This window comes from Zingiber officinale, chromosome 2B (genome assembly GCF_018446385.1).
Source record: "Zingiber officinale cultivar Zhangliang chromosome 2B, Zo_v1.1, whole genome shotgun sequence".
In the NCBI taxonomy this organism is placed as follows: Eukaryota; Viridiplantae; Streptophyta; class Magnoliopsida; order Zingiberales; family Zingiberaceae; genus Zingiber; species Zingiber officinale.
The window spans coordinates 124,831,832-124,850,971 of record NC_055989.1 but is presented as its reverse complement, the minus strand read 5'-3'; the positions used below and the strand labels follow the sequence as shown (position 1 = coordinate 124,850,971).

At 36.7% G+C, this 19,140-nt stretch overlaps 1 protein-coding gene across 1 annotated transcript; it reads left to right on the top strand.

The window, feature by feature from the left end:
- The first annotated feature begins 13,797 nt into the window (after positions 1-13,797).
- On the top strand, positions 13,798-16,114 carry LOC122048652 (heparanase-like protein 2). The gene is made up of 8 exons (XM_042610193.1): positions 13,798-14,010; positions 14,081-14,117; positions 14,309-14,492; positions 14,630-14,778; positions 14,853-15,086; positions 15,201-15,393; positions 15,465-15,590; positions 15,715-16,114. Exons 1-8 carry the CDS (start codon positions 13,798-13,800, stop codon positions 16,112-16,114), a joined length of 1,536 nt encoding a protein of 511 aa, XP_042466127.1.
- Positions 16,115-19,140: the final 3,026 nt, after the last annotated feature.

Here is a 19,140-nt window from a genome sequence, read left to right as displayed (position 1 = left end):
CATCCACCCTCGTGCACTCACGCGTGAGAGAGACTCTCCCCATGCATATGTTTTCAACATCAATGCACGTGTCATAATTTAAACCAACAATAAAACCAAGAGACTTCTGTTACGACTCTCAGCGGCCGCCTAGAGGGGGGTGAATAGCCCCTGTACAAATCAAGCAAACGAACCTTTCTCGGACTTATAACTTAATTAAACTAAATACTTGCATAAACAAAATAAGAGATAAACTAAAAAGATGAGGCTCGCAGATTTACTTGGTTACAACCAGGGAATTTGTTAATCCAAGGAAGTTAAAGTGTACTAAAATTCTCCTTCAGGCGAAGAAGTCTCTTTACAGCAATAGAAGCACAGAAATAGAAAGCTAAAATAGAACAGTGGATGTGTACAAATGTTGTTTCACAATTTCTTGTTGTTTCTTAGCTTTGGGAGCAAGGCTGCTTATATAGCCTTGCTCCGGGCGCCTGGAAGGGTTCCAGGCGCCTGGAGGGGGATAAAACTTTATCCCCTTCGCAATGGGTCGCAGGGATAAAACTCTGATTTTCCAACAATTTAAAAAAAACTTTGAAAAAATTTAAAAATAATTTTGAAAAAAACTTTGAAAAAATTTGAAAATAATTTTGATATCACTTTAGAAATTGCAACGTAAATATTTTTAGAAACTCTAAGTTTTGCAAAAAAATTCTAAGTAAAAATAAATTTACAAAAAAAAAATTCTAAGTTAAAAAGACTGCAAAAAATATTTGAGTAACTATTTAAAGCATTATTTAATTATAATTACATGCTTTATCAGTTAGTCAATTAAATATTTTATTTCATTAATCGCTTCCAGGTTGTGGCGATGCACGAGACCTTCTTGGTTATTGGAGTAACAACCACTTTCTAAACAAAACATTTTAAGGAAATTAAACATTTAATCTACTCTTTGAAAGCCCTAAGTCTAATTAAATTTTAATTTAGACAAGATTTTAAAACCCAATTATGTTTCTTCCAACTGGATTAATCAAGAAACTTTTGGGAACACATTCTTGTGAGATTTTCTTAATTTGCCCCTTATGGTATTTAAAATACCAGTTGACATTATTATATCTCTTATTGTTTTGATTTTTAACATTTAAGCATGCACGATTTTTCAAGTCTTCTACTTGTATTTTTAATTTATCATTTTTCAAAATCTTCTAATAGACAAGATTTGGTTAGAATTAACTTTAATTCTTTATTTTCTTTTTCTAGTTTGCAATAGTCTTTAGATAATAATTTAACAAATTTAAATAACTTATCGGGAGGAAGAGATCGTACCTGACTTACCTTGTCAATCTCATTATTCGTAGTCCCCCCTGAACTGTTGTTTTCTTCTGAAAACTCTATCCCTTCATCGATTCTCATCTATGATGAGCTTTCTGTGTCATTAGGAAGGAATTTGGCTATTAGGGTTGTCCCGGCAATTTCCTCAGTCTCGGATTCTTCTGATGACGACTCGGTGTCCATTGAGGAGTTAGATTCGACTTCAATTAGTTCTTCGTAGAGCTTCAAGAACTTTTTCCAAAGTTCTTTCGCACTTTGATAGTTACCGATTCTGTCGAGATCCTCCACCGGTAGTACGCTTATTAGATGATATTCAACCTTACCGTTTGACGTAAAGTCGTCGCGCTGCTTTTTAGTCCAGAGGTGTTTTTCAATTTCTTCTCCGTTTGTGTTCTTTGAGGCTTCATAACCATATTTCATTATTAATAAAATATTAAAATCTATTTTTAAAAATACCTCCATTTGTTGCTTCCAAAACGCGAACCCCCCTCGAACGTTGGTGGGTAGATGTTAGCTCCGGCATCTCATGTGTTTCATTCGGCGATTAATCCTCCTGAAGCGTCTTAGCTTTGATACCATTTGTTAGGACCCTCGGCGACCGGCTAGGGGGGTGAATAACCTCTACACAAATCAAGCAAATGAACCTTTTTCAGACTTATAACTTAATTAAACTAAACACTTGCATAAACAAAATAAGAGATAAATTAAAAAGACGAGATTCACATATTTACTTGGTTATGACCGGGGAGGTTATTAATCCAAGGAAGTTCAAGCGCACTAAAATTCTCCTTCAGGCGGATAAGCCTCTTTACAGTAATGGAAGCACAGAAATAGAAAGCTAAAATAGAATAGTGGATATGTACAAGTGTTGTTTCACAATTTCTTGTTGTTTCTTAGCTTTGGAAGAAAGGCTACTTATATAGCCTTGCTTGGGATGCTTGGAAGGTTCTAGGCGCCTAGAGGGGGATAAAACTTTATCCCCTTCGCAATGGATCGTGGTCAAATGCGATCTGGATAAAATCCTGTTTCAGGCTCCCGAAAGGATTCCAGGCACCCGAACTAGGAAAGTCAACCAAGTTGATTTTTCCAATCTAGCCTTCCGCTCATGTTTTGCTCGCCTCGATCCGGGTCTTCCGCTCCGGTTCCTCTTGCTTAGGTGATCTCGGCCATCCGGAATACGACTCACCCGAACCCAACTTCCGACCTTCTCAAACAAGCTTCCGCTCTAGCTTCTCGTCCCTTAGAATCGTTGCGTGCTTCCTTCTCGTCCCCCAACGTACTCTTCCGTAGCTCTTCGTCCCTCGGACGTACTGAGCCCGTCAGCTCTCTCTCGTGCCGACCTTCTCGCTAGCTGCATCTTTTGCTCCTCGAGCAACCTTCCGCTTCGAATTCTTATCCCTCGGAAACACTGCATGTTCCCTTCTCGTCCGTCGGTGTACTCTTCCGCAGCACCACGTCCCTCAGACGCACCGAGCCCATAGGTTCTCTTTCGTGTCGTCCTTCTCGCTAGCTACGTCTTTTGCTCGACTCCATGTGTACCTAAGTTCCTCCACACTTAGACATAGGGTTAAACACAATAGGACTTAACTTAACTTGTTTGATCACATCAAAACTACCTTGGGGTACCAAAAACTTCTAATGTGGGACTAAACATATGCACAATAGAGTCTCTTCGTCTCCACCTCTTTATTCCATTCACATTTCTAACTATCCCCCGCATGAATGGAAAATAGGGTATATGATAGCATTCAATAGTTGAGTCAAATATAGGATAGGTAGATTTTACCCCTTTAAACCTTCCCTTGTGAAGGTCTGTTTGCTTACTGGCTGATAGTAGATGCGATGTCCTTGAACTATTCTATCGTTTGTGAAAGAATTGACATATCTCACCCAAGACTCTTCCTGACGCAACTCAGTTCTCATTAGTGTGTTCGTTCTTGGCCATGATCATGCCTGGTTCTATGAGAAGCTCTAAGAATTGTGCTTCCAATTCTCTTCAAATCAGCCCCACTTATTTCTCACATAGATGATCCCTCGAGAGTAGTCATCTACTCTTCTTGATCATTAAAAGTCATATGCTTAACCTCCATCCTTTACTGATTCATTGAGTCATTCTCTCACAGTATGTCTAGTCAGTGAAAATTAGTTGTCCCTTTGAACCTAGTTCTTGGGATCTCCAGTCAGTATAGGTTGGGTATCCTCTGCACCGATCACTCACAATGGCATCAAGCTCATTACTCGTGATGAGCTTGCAACTAACTCTCTGTTTAACCCTTTGGTTAGCATATCCACTATTTTATCTTTTGACTTCATATAGTCAACAGTGATAACTCCCGTTGAGAGTAGTTATCTAATGGTATTATGTCTACGACGTATATACCCAGACTTACCATTATACATATGGCTCTGTACCTGGCCAATTGCTGATAGACTATCGCAATGTATGCAAATTATCGGCATCAATTTTGGCTATTTCGGAATATCTTCTACGAATTGTCATAGTCATTCAGTTTCTTCACCACATTTGTCAAGAGCTACAAACTTAGATTCCATCGTGGATCTAGTTATTATGGTTTGCTTAAAAGATTTTCAAGAAATGACTGCACCTCCAAAAGTGAATACATATACACTCGTAGACTTAGAGTCTTTTATATTGGATATCCAACTCGCATCGCTGTATTCTTCGATCATAGCAGGATATCTCATATAGTGCAATCCATATTCATGAGTATACCTTAAGTATCTTAGTACTTTTGTTATCCTTTTCTAGTGCACAACACTGGGATTACTCGTGTATCTACTCAGTCTACTTACTGCGTAGGCCAAGTCTTGTCATGTACAACTCATCATGTACATCAGACTTCCAATCACTTGAGAGTACTTTATCTGAGAGATACTTTCACCTTGATTTTTTGATAGATGTTGACTCGTATCTATTGACGTTCATGCCAATGTAGTATCACCCTTGGTGAATTTTTTAAAAATTTTGTCCACGTAATGGGACTGACTAAGAACAAGTTCTTCTGTCATTCTAAGACTTTTGATTCTTAGAATCACATCAGCTAGGCTCATGTCTTTTATGTCAAATCTTGAGTTCAACATATCTTTAGTGAATTTGATTATCTTATCATTACTCTCAATGATAAGCATGTCATTTACATATAGGCACAAGATGGCATAATGACTCTATGTGATTTTCATGTAGATACATTTATCACATTCATTGATCTTGAATCCACATTCCTTCATGGCATTATCAAATTTCTGATGTCACTGCTTTGGTGCTTGTTTCAAGCCATATTATGACTTTACTAATCTACAAACCTTATTTTCCTGTCTTGGCACAGAAAACCCCTCAGGTTGGTCCATGTAGATTTCTTCTTCTAAATCCCTATTTAGAAAGGTTGTCTTTACATTCATCTGATGTATTTCGAGATTCTATAGAGCGAAAATAGCCAACAATACTCTAATAGAAGCTATTCTCGACACCAGAGAATACGTATCAAAGTAATCAAAGCATTCTCATTGTCGGTATCATTTGATTACCAATCTGGTCTTATACTTATCAATTGTGCCATCTGACTTTATTTCCTTCTTGAAGTTCCACTTGTAACCTAGTGGTTTACTTCCCGGAGGAAGATCCACAAGTTTCCAAGTGTGATTTTGCAAGATAGGTTCTATCTCAGATGTAATTGTCTCTCTCCAGTGAGGTCCATCAGAAGAGCCTACAACTTCTGAGTAATTTCGAGACTTACTTTCCAACATGAAAGTGATAAAATCTGATTCATAGGATTTTTCTACACGAGCTCTTTTACTTCATCTAAGCTCAACCTCGACTGGTTCATCATCATTTTCTTCACCTTGTGTTTTATATACCCATTTGAGGAGCTGACATTCTCTCGGGTCTTATACGGAAACACATGTTTGAAGAACGAGACATTTCTCGATTCGATTATCGAGTTCTTGTGTATCTTCAGTATGTGTGATTCATACACATAAAATTGATACATACTGCTGTTATGTGCATATCCAATAAATATGCAATCAGCAATCTTTGGTCTTATTTTAATTCTTTTTGGACCAGACACCAAAACTTTGGCAAGACACCCCCACATTCATAAATATTTGTAGGATGATTATCTTTCATTCCACAACTCATAATAGATCTTATCTATTTTCTTTTGGAGCACCTTATTTAAAAGATAATTAGTTATTAACATAGCTTCCCCCCATATTAACTCTGGCAGTCTAGAGCTCAATAGAAGAACATTCATCATCTCCTTTAGAGTTTGATTTTTTTCGCTCAGCGACTCCATTTTGCTAAGGAGTATAAGGAGCTATTGTTTCGTCTGAACCCATGTTCAACACACAAGTCAGCGAACAGTGATACATATTCACCGTCTCGATTACTTCGAACCACCTTAATCTTTCTATTAAGTTGGTTTTCAACCTCATTTTTATAGAGAACAAGTTTCTCTATAGCTTCATCCTTATTTTTGAGAAGATACATATAATAGTATTTTATGTTATTATCTACAAAAGTGATGAAGTATTCATTCCTACCATGTGTTGGTGTACCTTTAAGGTCACACACGTCGGTGTGGATTAGCCCGAGTGGTTCATTGCTTCTTTCAATATGTTGAAAGAATGACCTCATTAATTTCGCTTCAACACAAATCTCACACTTGTGTTTCGGGTCAAGATGGAATGTAGATATCTTTTGCATGTTTATTAATCTATGCAGCACATCGTAGTTAATATGTCCTAGTCTATCATGCCACACACATGAAGACTCAAGCATATAAGTGGAAGAGTTTTCATTCTTATTTATCTTAGGTCTAATGGTCATTACATTGAGCTTAAACAACTCATCAGATGTATAGCCTCTTCCTACAAACATTCCATTCTTATATAGCACAACTCTGTCTGACTCAAAAACAATACGAAAGCTATGCTTGCTTAGCAGTGATCCAGACACTAGATTCTTTCGAATCTCCGGAACATACAACACATTGTTCAGAGTAAGTTCCTTACCTGAGGTCATTTTTAGCACCACCTTTCCTTGGCCCCATGATGTCTGAGGTTGTTGAGTTCCCCATAAATAGCTTGTCTCCATTGACTTCTTCGAAGTTGTGGAGTAGCTCCTTATTGCAACACACATGTCTGGTGGCTCCAGTATCGATCCATCATTGCCGTGGATTTGAACCCACCAGGTTCAACTCAGAGACCACAGCATAGAGCTCATCCATTTCTAGTCCCTTATTCAGGTTGGCCTCCTGCTTCTTTTTCGGTTTCCTACACTTCAAAGATTTGTGACCCACTCTGTCACAGTTGAAGCACTTCCCAGAGAACTTCTTCTTACTGATACCTCCTCTGGGTCCCATCTTGGAAGACTTAGGGTTCTTTCGTTTCGAGATTTGACCGTGCTCGATCACGTTGACTTTCATAGTAGCCTGAGAGAACAACTTTCTCTCTAAACTATTGTTGTCTTCTTCGATACATAGTCTAACAATGAGTTTCTCCACATTCATCTCCTTCTGCTTGTGCTTCAGGTAATTTTTGAAGTCCTTTCAGCCTAGAGGCAACTTCTCAATGATAACAGTCATCTGGAAGATCTCACTCAGAATCATCCCTTCTAAGTGGATCTAACGCAAGATCACCTGAAGCTCCTGAACTTGGCTGATCATTGTCTTGGAGCCAACCATTTTGTAATCCAGGAATCTACTCCTGATGAACTTCTTGGCCCCCGCATCCTCCATCTTGTACTTCTCGTCCAGGGGTTGTCACAGCTCCTTAGCCGTTCTCTTCATGCTATACACAGCGTACAACAAGTCGACAAGATAGTTGAGGATGTAGTTTTGACAAAGGAACTCAGAATAATTCCATGCCTCCACTGCACTAATAGTCTGTGTATCAACATCCTTAGCACGCTTGGGAGGGTCCTCGGTCAAGAACCGAGCCAAATTGAACGTGGTCAGATAGAAGAGCATCTTCTGCTGTCGCCTCTTGAAGTTCAACCCACTAAACTTCTCTGGCTTTTCCTCATGATTGATTGGCACAGTTCCAATCGAGGCGGAGGGGGCCTTCATGTGTTGAGTCTATTGCACCTTAATACTTTGTTCTGTGGTCATCTCAACAGAATCGAATCTGTTTCAAGATTGTGAACACTAAGAAGCTCGTTGGACAAAATTAGGTCTTCACAACTTCACTATTTACAGTGATGCATTAAAAGGAGGTCTCGGGTGCATCCTCATGTAAGAGGGAAGGGTTATTGCTTACACTTCACAACAATTGAACTCGTACGAGCAAAACTATCCAACGCATAACCTCGAACTAGCTACAATAGTATTCACACTAAAAATTTGGAGACACTATCTATATGGTGCCAAGTACGAAGTGTTTACAGATCATCAGAGTCTCAATTATTTGTTTACGCAGAAAGAATTAAACATGAGGCAATGACGATGGGTTGAGCTCTTAAAGGATTATGATTTAATAATAAGCCACCTAGGCAAAGCAAATAAGGTAGTTGATGCATTAAGTCGGAAGAGCATGAACAAGATAGTTTTGGCATCACTCTCAGCACAATCATGCCTTCGAGAAATAATCAAATTGAAGTAGAAGCAAGACCCGACGTTGGCAAGACTTACAAAGCAGATCAAAAAGGGAAAAGCACTTGATCTTCAAACAAATGATAGCGGGATCCTATGGATGAAAGGAAGGCTGTGGGTGCATGTCATTGATAATCTTCGACAAGAAGTAATGTTTGAGCTCCACAAATCAAAATTCTTGGTCCACCCTGGCAGTACAAAGATGTATAGGGATTTGAAGAAGAACTTCTAGTGGAGCGGAATGAAGAAGGATGTCAGGGAATTCGTCTCTAGGTGCCTAGTATGCCAACAGGTCAAAGCAGAACACCAATGACTTGGAGGACTTCTTCAACCTTTAGAGATTCCAGAGTGGAAATGAGAGCACATTTCCATGGACTTTGTGGTGGGATTGCCAAAGTCAAGACAAAGCCATGATATGATATGGGTAATGGTGGATAGACTCACAAAATCTGCACATTTCCTACTCGTCCGCATAAATTATAATCTGGATAGGCTGGCTACTCTATACATGGACAACATTGTGCGGCTGCATGGGGTTCCGGGAAGCATATTATCCGATAGAGACCCAAGGTTTGTGTCTTGTTTTTGGCAAAGTTTTCAAAAAGCTATGGGGACTAAGATCACTCTCAGCACAACCTACCACCCTCAGACTGATGGCCAAACTAAGAGAACAATACAGACACTTGAAGGCATGCTAAGAGCATGTGCTCTGGACTTCAATACTAATTGGAGTGAGCACCTGCCTTTAATCGAGTTTGCCTATAATAACAGTTATCATAGCAGCATTAGAATGACTCCATATGAGGCTCTATATGGGTGCAAGTGTCGGTCACCTCTATATTGGGATGAAGTAGGGGGAAAAAGCTATCCCTAGACCTGAGCTTATCTAAACCACGATCGAAAAAGTGATTGTCATCAAGGAACGACTTAAGGATACTCAAGATCGACAAAAAAGTTGGGATGATTTAAAAAGAAGACCAGTGGAATTTGAAACAGGTGATAAGGTCTATATAAAGATTTCGCCAATGAAGAGAGTAGTTCGATTTAATAAAACTGGGAAACTGAATCCTAGATATGTAGGGCCTTTAGAAATTCTAGAGAAAGTGAGATCACTAGCTTACAGACTAGCATTACCATCAGATATGTCAAGGATTCATAATGTCTTTCACGTCTCCCAACTAAGAAGATATATTGCAGATCCGAACCATATTATGGAAACTGGACCACTCCTAGTCAAAGCTAATTTAAATGAAGAATTAAAGTATGAATAAGTTCTCATTCAAATTATTGACACCAAGGATCAAGTACTTAGATGAAGAACCATCTCATACGTCAAAGTACAATGGTCCAATTACACTGAAAGGGAAGCTACCTGGGAACCCAAGGAAAAGATGCCCAAGCATTGCCCATATCTCTTCAAAGATCAAGCGAGCTCAAGTTTCAAGAACGAAACTTCCAATACGGAGGGTGGGATGTAAAGACCTGATTTTGGACATGGTGATGGACACTAGTGGACATACCTTTGAAGGTTAAGTTAGGTTTGGCTCCTAGAAATCTTAATACCTTAAAATTGAACCAAAGTTTAAGATTACTTTGTGTCATATGTAGGTTTGGATCTTAGGGATTTCAAATGTTGGATCTAGTTACGCCTATGTATCCTCTTGCTCTTTATCATGATAATTTAATGAGTCATATGTTAATTTTATGTGTTTCAAATTTTTATTCTAGTCATATCTATGTTTTTTTTCTTGCTTTCTAACAAGATGACTTAATGAGTTAAATTTTATACCTATGTTTCTTTTGGTTTTATCATGATAATATAATGAGGCATGTGTTAATCTTTTATGTAATTTGGACTTGTTCTAGTTATGCCTATGTTTCATGTGCTAAGTTGTAATGGTATGGTGATCCTTCATCTAGCCATGACCTTCCACCTAGTATTTTTAATGGATGACCATTAATCTAGCCATGACCTTTCATCTAGTCATGCCCCTTCATCTAGCCATGACCCATCACCTAGCCTTTTTAATGGATGACCCTTCATCTAGCCATCTCTTCATATGCCTTGGTCACTCCTTCATCTAGCCATGGTTGGCCTATACATAGCCAAGGCATTGTCTTCCAAAGGCATACTCGAATCCTTTGAAAACTTTCTGTCCAAGTGCTGTAAAAATTTGTCCAAACCTCATCCACATTTCGTGCAAGTTTCCACCCAAGTTTCGATCAACAAGTGCAAGTTCAAGTCCTGTAAAATTTCTGTCTACAATCGAAGAAGGTTCTAACTAAGTAAGTGGGCTTTTCGTTTCGAATATAGTTGTGATCTATGTTTTCATTTTATTATTGATCATTTTATATTGCTCACTTTAGTTTTCTGAATTCCAAGATGCACTGTTTTGACTCGAGTTAAATATGGCAAAAGGAAATTTCTGAAAACATGCTAAGATATGACAAGTTATGACTCTGATGCAGTGGGTAATAATAACCGATATATGACCTCACCCCTTAGAGGAATTACATATAGGGGATTGATCAGTAAAGGGAATTTCCGAAAACATGATAAGATATAACAAATTATGGCCCCTGATGTGATGGATACTAATAACCGATATATGGCCACACCCATTAGAGGTATTACATATAGGGGACTGATCAGTACACCATAGATAACAAGATGATTAACAGTGCTATAAGTATATGTTTTCAATTAAGTTATATTTCTATCATGAATTCTGAATATCTTACTATGGTTTATATTCTGTCATTCTATGTTCGATCGACCCCACTTATTGAGTATTTTCTCAAACACTCACACCCCTTATTCTCATCCCCAGATAAAGATGAGAAACAAGTCGAGAACGAGGAGCAAGAGACGTTTTCGGGCTGGTAATGAAGCCCTATCCAAGTGATTCTGCCTTTTAGTTCATGTTATCTTTACTTGTACGCTACCCTTTTTTCGCTTTTAGATTGTAAAGACAATAATTCCATTATATAATTACTGGTTTGGTATTCACTTTATGAGGTTTATTGTTTTCGAGTATTTATATTCGCGAACAATGCCAGTGTCATGTGCCTAGGTCACGGGGCGTGACATTGAAGCGACTCAATGCTCCGCCCAATCAAATCAGCTTGCCCGACTCTTCTAGTCTGTCCATCTGACTCTTAAGATCTTAGCTTCCCCAACTTCCCCAAGATGAATAGACAATACGAAACCTTCAAAGGTATATTCGACTCCAGGTAGACCCGACCCCGATTTGGAACCGACGATTCAATGATTCAGAACTACCAGTTCAGAACTGCCGGTTCACAATTCATCCATGGCTCATCACGATTTATAATTCGTTCGTGGTTCATCACAGTTCAAAATTATTATATTAAAAAAAATTAAAATTGTAAATTCATAAAAAAAACTTGCATTTATTTATGTTGTCTACTTATCTTCTTGGGGTATAGGAAGATCAAAGTCCACATAATTTTCTTACATTTTTACCCTTTACCTTATGAAGTGGCATTGCTAATGAGTCATTAGCTATATTTCTTTTAATTGTTAATGAAGATGGTGTAGAAATAATGAAATGAAATCTTTATTTATAGAATTTATTTATAAAAAAAATCAAATAATTTCAACCTTTAAAAAAAATTATTTACTTTCTTACTCTCGTAAATGAAAATTATAATAAGTTAATAAATAATTAACTAATACATATAAATATTAATTTAATGTAGGCTAGTTGGTAAGGTTACTTCACCTTTTAAGAGAAGACTATGTTCAATCCTCCACTAATATAATTTTTTTATATTAAAATATTCATCTATAAAAAAAATAGTTGAATTACTGATTAACTAGTGATCCACTATTAATTGGACCATTAAATCGTAACCGACCCAACCCCGACAATCGGGTCAACGGGTAGCTAGCCCATCAACCTGGTTATAGTCCCAGGCTAGGTTTGGATCAGCCCCGACCCAGGGGCAGATCTACTTTAGGAGCTCGGCTCCCCGACTCAATGCTCCGCTCAATTAAATCAGCTCGCTCGACTCCTTCAGTCAGTACATCTAACTCCAGGGGCTTAGCTCCCCTGACTCCATCACAATGAACATACATTAAGAAACATTCAAAGATACATTCAACTCCAGGGGGCTCAGTTCTCTTGACTTAATGTTAACCGACAATCCATGGTTAATTGGACCATTGAATCGTAACCAGCCCGGGCCAGGTCTAGTTCAAACCCCGCGAAGGGGCAATTCTAATTCAGTGGCTCAGCTCCTTGACTCAATGCTCTGCTTAGTTAGATCAGTTTAAGAAAGATCATGGGCTTATAAGAGATATCTAAATTCCTTCGGTCCTAACACATCTAACTCCAAAGGTTCAATTCCCCCGACACAATACTCCGCTTAGTTAGATCAGCGCTCCTGATACCTCCATCGGTCCACCTGAATCCAAGGGCTCAACTCCCCTGATATCCTACTCAGATCTCTCGAGTTGACAAGCCCACACTATTTGGTTTCTCCTTACTGATTCAACTCAATCCTCCTTTACTTATTAGGCCAGGCCCTTTGGCCTAGTTAATTATATGGACTTGTACCAGTACCGGAATTAACGCAACATGTGGGATGACGTGTGAGCTATCAACACAAGTGAAATAATATGATTATACAAGATACGGGATCTGGGTAGTGTGGCTATATGATACAGTAGGATCAATGATGTGACTTTTTTCTTACTATGACATGCCATCTAATAAATGAAAAAAGAGGTATTATTTCTTCAGCAACGCTATATAAAAGGAGCATATGTGCCCAAGGACAAAAGTACTCATACACGCGCATACATATCCACCCCTTATCTACTGTTCACCTTCTATATTTTTCTCCTACAGGAGATTGACTTTAGCATCGGAATGGTTGAGCCAAGACACCCCCAACCTCCATTCTAACACTCTTTCTCCTTCTTTGTCTCTCCTTTCAACTTCGTGAGCTCTCTCAACTGTCAACACTCCTTGATGTTCAACGATGTAGTCAACACTAAAGACAACTTACCAATGTCGTGTCGACGATCTCAAGCAAGAACACTATCCATGAAGCTTATTTTAGAAGTTCAATTGGTGACACAAAAGTTTAGAGTAGGAGGTAGGTCAACCAAGATAAGAGATTGGCTGACTTAGGCTTTTGTATTGACCAAGATAATTAAGAACATTGACATTTGACTTTTAGAATTGTTTGAGTTGAGTTAAATCCAACTTTTGTTAGATCAATTGAAGAGGAGTAAAAATGACCATCAAGGGTCATTCAAATGTCATTTGTGTGTCGAAACAAATGAGGATGTACCAAGATTGACAAAGTTTAATGGTATGTTTTCTATTGATTGAGGAGAGTAACTTTAAAAGTTGCATAATAAAATCTAATAAAGATAGAGGCTTGGATTTGAAAGGTAATTTTTTTAAAAATTACATATTGAATTGAAGACAAAATTATGATTTATAAGTATTTTTTTTTCCAAAAATTATCATTTTATTGAAGAAAAATATGAAATCGTTAACTTAGAAGCCCTACACTATTGGAAAGGGGGGAAAAAAAAATCAAGGGAGACATTTGTCTAAGTGCAGTGGCCTTTTGCACGTGGGAGATAGAAATTCTCATTTTAGTGAATTATTTAAGCAATTTTTTATAACCGATATTGAACAAGATAAGATAAGTTGAGCTAATAGAAACCTTTTTCAAACAATGGATAAATATGGGAGCTTGGATTGGAAAGGCAAACTTAGCATTAGGTTTGTTATTTGTTACTAGCATTAGATGAGAATTGCCAAATTTAGCATTATAAAATTAAGTCACTTTGAGCTAATTGGATCATTAGGCATGCTCTTCTATCGGTTCAAAGATGATTAATCAACATTTTTTCTTGCCTATCTTTCTCATCTTCATTGTTCCAACTTTATCTCCAGAAGTTGCCAATGTAATGATCACTATGAATGGATCTAATTTAGCAGCTGAAACCAGCAATAATTTTATTTGTGCAACTCTCGATTGGTGGCCTCCCGAGAAGTGCAATTATGATCAATGTCCATGGGGAGAATCTTCAATCCTGAACTTAGTGAGTAGCAAGACATTATTTTAGTTTTATATTTGCTGAAAAGTTTAGTAACTAATTTAATTTTCTTTAGAACTTGAGTCATCCATTTCTTGCCAAAGCCATTCAAGGTAATCATTTTTATTCTAGTTTAATTGCACCTTTGATTGTTTTATTCTTTTAAAACCTTTACTAGTCGATAGAAACCTTAAATGACTAATTGAAATGTCAAATATTAAACCCTAACACAAAGGAGTGAAAAGTCCAAATATTAGAGCTCATAGTTGCATCATCGTAACCATGTTCTTTTCTTTGAAATAAGCATTCAATCCTTTGCGAGTAAGACTGGGAGGCACACTACAAGATAAAGTTGTGTATGGCATGCCAAATTTGGAGCAACCATGCCTTCCCTTTTCCAAGAGGGTTGGTGATTTATTCGATTTTTCTGAAGCTTGTTTGAGCATGACAAGGTGGGATGAGCTAAACCATCTATTTCAAAAGACAAGGTAAGTTCATTACAAAGAAATTATAGTTGTATAATTGAAGGTTTTCTCGTGTTAAGTTTATGAGAAACATTAGTCCAATCTATATTTCATCCTCTAGCTAGCCAGAGTGGAGCATTCATTATGATTTTTGATTTCAGAGCTGTTATTATATTTGGTCTAAATGCCCTATATGGGAGAAATCACATACAAATTAATAAGTGGACCGGAGCATGGAACTCCACCAACGCCCGAGACTTCATCAGCTACTCCATATCAAAAGGATACAATGTCGATACATGGGAATTTGGTATGTTGATATTTTACACTCAAAACATCTTATCGAGAAGAAGAACAATAGCTACTAAGACTTGTTTGTATCAGGCAATGAGTTGAGTGGGCAGGGAGTGGGAGCTAGTGTAGACGCTGAGCAATATGCCAAAGATTTGATGGTGCTTAAAGCTATGCTAAAGGAGTTGTACAATGATTCACATCAACAACCATTACTAGTTGCTCCGGGTGGCTTCTTCGATCCACAATGGTATGCTCAGCTCCTTCAAGACTCAGGTCCCGGAACTCTTGATGCCATGACACATCATATTTACAATCTAGGTGGAGGTGAGTTTAGGAATGTCGAATGTAATTCTTTTTTGTCTATAAACTTCATTCGATAGCCTTGCTCGATGTCGAATTAACTAATATAATTTGTCTTTGTAACCTCTACTTATATAGGTGATGATCCTCACATACAAGCTAAGATTATGGATCCTGAATACTTAAGTAGTACTATGATTGATACATTTAGAACTCTCCAACTCACTATAGAGACGAATGGACCCTGGTCTTCTGCTTGGGTTGGTGAAGCTGGAGGCTCATACAACAGCGGCAATCGTGTTGTGTCAAACAAATTCCTTAACAGTTTTTGGTTGGTTAATTTATTCTCAAACTCCTATTTCAAAATTAATTCCTTGCACTCGCTAACAAGTGTGTATTTAGGTACCTTGATCAACTCGGCATGGCTTCAAAGTACAACACCAAGGTTTATTGTCGGCAAACATTAATCGGAGGGAATTACGGCCTTCTTGATTTGAACACTTTGGTACCAAATCCTGATTACTATAGGTGAGATTAGAAAATCATACTGAAAATGCAACTTTATTACTTTATAGGGATGTGCCTAATTTTAGTTGAAAACTTTTGACAAATGGTTAATGACTTGTGTTGATATCTTCATTTTTCATACTAGTGCTCTGTTGTGGCATCGGCTAATGGGGAAGGGAGTTCTTGATATCGAAGTTAGTGGTTCGCCATACTTGAGAGCTTATGGCCATTGCAGAAAGAAAAGGTCCGGCATCTCTATGTTGTTGATCAACTTAAGCAACTCAACCAAGTTCAGTGTGACTATCCTTGACGATAGTAGCAAAACATTAAAACATAGAAAAGAATATCATCTCACAGCAAAAGATGACAACTATTTAAGCCAAACTATGTTGTTGAATGGTACGCCGTTAGAGCTCACCGAAGAGGGAGGCCTTCCGCCATTGAAACCTTTGAATGTTCTAGTCGAGTCACCTATCGAAGTGGCTCCCTTATCGATTGCGTTTATTGTTTTTCCTAACATTAAAGTGGGAGCTTGTATGAGTTAAATATGCATGAAATATGATGTTGATTATTTGTGTCACATTGGATTATGATGAAATGAATTTCATCATCCCTCTCTCCCTTTCAAGGGGAGAAAAGTACAATTTTTTCTTCACTTTGCATCTGATAAAAGATGTCTTCGTTGAGGCTACAAGATGTTAGATGATGATCAATAGATCTTGTTAGAAAATTTAAAACGAAAACACTTGTAAATATGAGTGTCCCTCTTTTAAAAATTAGCCAAATAACACTCTCTCAATGATTTGATACCTGAAGTACCCCTCTGGCCTCTCCACTTCAGCTTGGAGAAGCTAAGATTCCCCAAATTTCAAAGGTGAACATCAAGTTTTTTGAGAAGGATGGCAAATACATATTGCTACTATCTTACATAACCCATAGAATTGTGTTACTTAAATTACAATTGATAGAACAAGAGTTGTGTTTTCTTTTATATATAATCTAAGTATCTGAGCTTGGTCTGACTAATCTAAAGGTAGATAATCTTCCTCTTGATTCGTCTATTGGATAAATCCAAAGCATATCTTAGGTGCACTTAGAAGCCAACCTCCATAATATCCGTCCCATTTGAAATTTATATCATATTTCTCTAATTTCTTTTCTAAGTACTTTACCATTTCACCACCTATTAGTTACTAAGCAGTGGTTTATCAGGTATTAAAGTGAAAAAATAATCTTGAAAAATCCTTGGGCACATTTTAAAGAATCCTCCCAATTATATAGAGGAGAATTGATTTTTTTTTTGAATTTTTTTTATCAAAAGTGAGAACAAGATTATAATATTCAATAATCAACACTAAAGGACTAAATTATTTTTTTTTAAAAAAAAGACATAGGATTTCATGGGGAAAATAAAAAATAAAAAAGGACTAAATTATCAAATATGTGATTTAATTTGGCAAACAATCAAAAGAGTGCCCTTATCCATATAGTTAAAAGCAGTCCCGGGATAATAGTGCAGTGATCAAGTGTCTTCTCAGTTTTTTATGTATCTAAGGATCGAATCTCAACTTCAACGAATTAACGGATGAATTTTTCTTAATGGACGGTTGACCTAAGAACGTTAGATTGATAGACCTCCCGCTATAAGCGCTTCTCGATTTATCCTAAAGGCTGATAGAAAACTTCCATAAGATTGAACAGGTTACCCTCAAGATTAATCCGCTTAAGGTAGATACTTAGTACTAACTAAAAAAAATACTCCTCTTTTAAAAAATTTAAAAATGGTGCCCCACCTATAATGCTCCTCTATGTTTCACCTTGGAGCTACTATATATATGGCAACATCAATTTTGGAACTATGTTTCACCTTGGAGTTGATCGGTGGTGATATTTGTATCAAAACTGAGTCAAAACTATGTTTACACTTTGAAGTTGCCTTGAGCTATTTTGACCCAACTTTGGTCTAAACTCTCTCCCTTGGAGTTGCTTGGTAAAAACCAATTCCAAGATATTGTTGCTTTGTACAAAGCAACTCCAAAGCGGTGTTGTTTTGTACAAAATATTTTCAAAATAAAGCACAAAAAGATATTTTAGGGATCAAATAACAGGTAGGGCGTTATAATGATAAATTTTAAAGAGAAGTATCTTTTTGATAATATGGATAAATGATTTTTCTACAATTTAGTTTTATTAGAATTTCTTATTTTAATGGCACACTTTAAGCATTTCCAATAAGATGACAATAATTTTTTTTTAAAAAAAAAAAGATAAATAAAGATAGATCTTGGATTTAAACATTAGTTTTTTTTTTTTTAAAAAAAGACAAATAAAGATAGAGGATTAGATTTGAAAGGCATTTTTTAAAAAAAATGACAAATTGAATTGAAGATAAAATTAGAATTTATAAGTTTTTTTTTTTTTGTAAATTCGTATTTTAGTGAACTATTTAAGTAGTTTTCAATTACCAATATATAAACAAATAAGATGAACTAATAGAAACCTTTTTAAAACAAAAGATAAATATGGGAGCTTGGATTGAAATGTCAAACTTAGCATTATGTTTGTAATTTGTTAGCGACATTAGATGAGAATTGTCAAATTTAAGGACTTTATTTAACCAATTCTTCTATGTAAAATCAAGTCACTTAGAACTAATTGGATCATTAGGCCTCAAACCTACTCTACGCTTTTTAATATTATCAAGGCGCATTAGTATTTTATTTCCTTTGTGGATGATTTAGTGAGTTCTTTCTTTTAATTAAGCTCTTTTATCCTTTTCTATCTTTGTGGTTCAAAAATGATTAATCAACCTCTTTTCTTGCCTATCTTTCTTTCCAACTTTATCTCAAGAACTTACCTATGTAATGATCACCATGAATAGATGTGATTTAGTGGCTGAAATTTGATGATACTTTTATTTGTGCAAGTGACGATTGGTAGCCTTCCGAGAAGTGCAATTATGATCAATGTCCATAGCAAGTATCTTCAATCTGAACTTAATTAGTGAGTAGCAAGACATTATTTTTATTTTATATTTATCTAAAGTATAGTAACTTTTGTGGATTTCTTTGCGAATTGAATCATTCATTTCTTGTCAAAGCCATTTGAGGTCATTTTTGTTTTATTTTAATTTTCATCTTTATTGTTTTATTCTTTTAGAACTTTTATTAGTCAATCGAAATGTTAAATGACTAATTGAAATGCCAAAAATTAAACGCTAACCCAAAGAAGACAAATTGAAAGGTCCAAATATTAAAGCTCATAGTTGCATCATAGTAACCATGTTCTTTTCTTTGAATTAAGCATTCAAACATTTGCGAGTAAGAGTCAGAGGCTCATTGCAAGATCAAGTTGCATATAGCTTGCCAAATTTGGAGCAACTAAGTCATATTCTGAAACCTTTTTGTGGTTTCAGAATTTTTCGAGTTGAGTTACATTGAACTTCTAATTTGGTCAATTGAAGAGGAGTAAAAATGATTGTCACAGGTCATTTAAATGTCATTTGTGTGTTAAAACAAATGAGGGCATACCAAGATTGAGAAATATCAATGAATGATATGTTCTTTTAGAG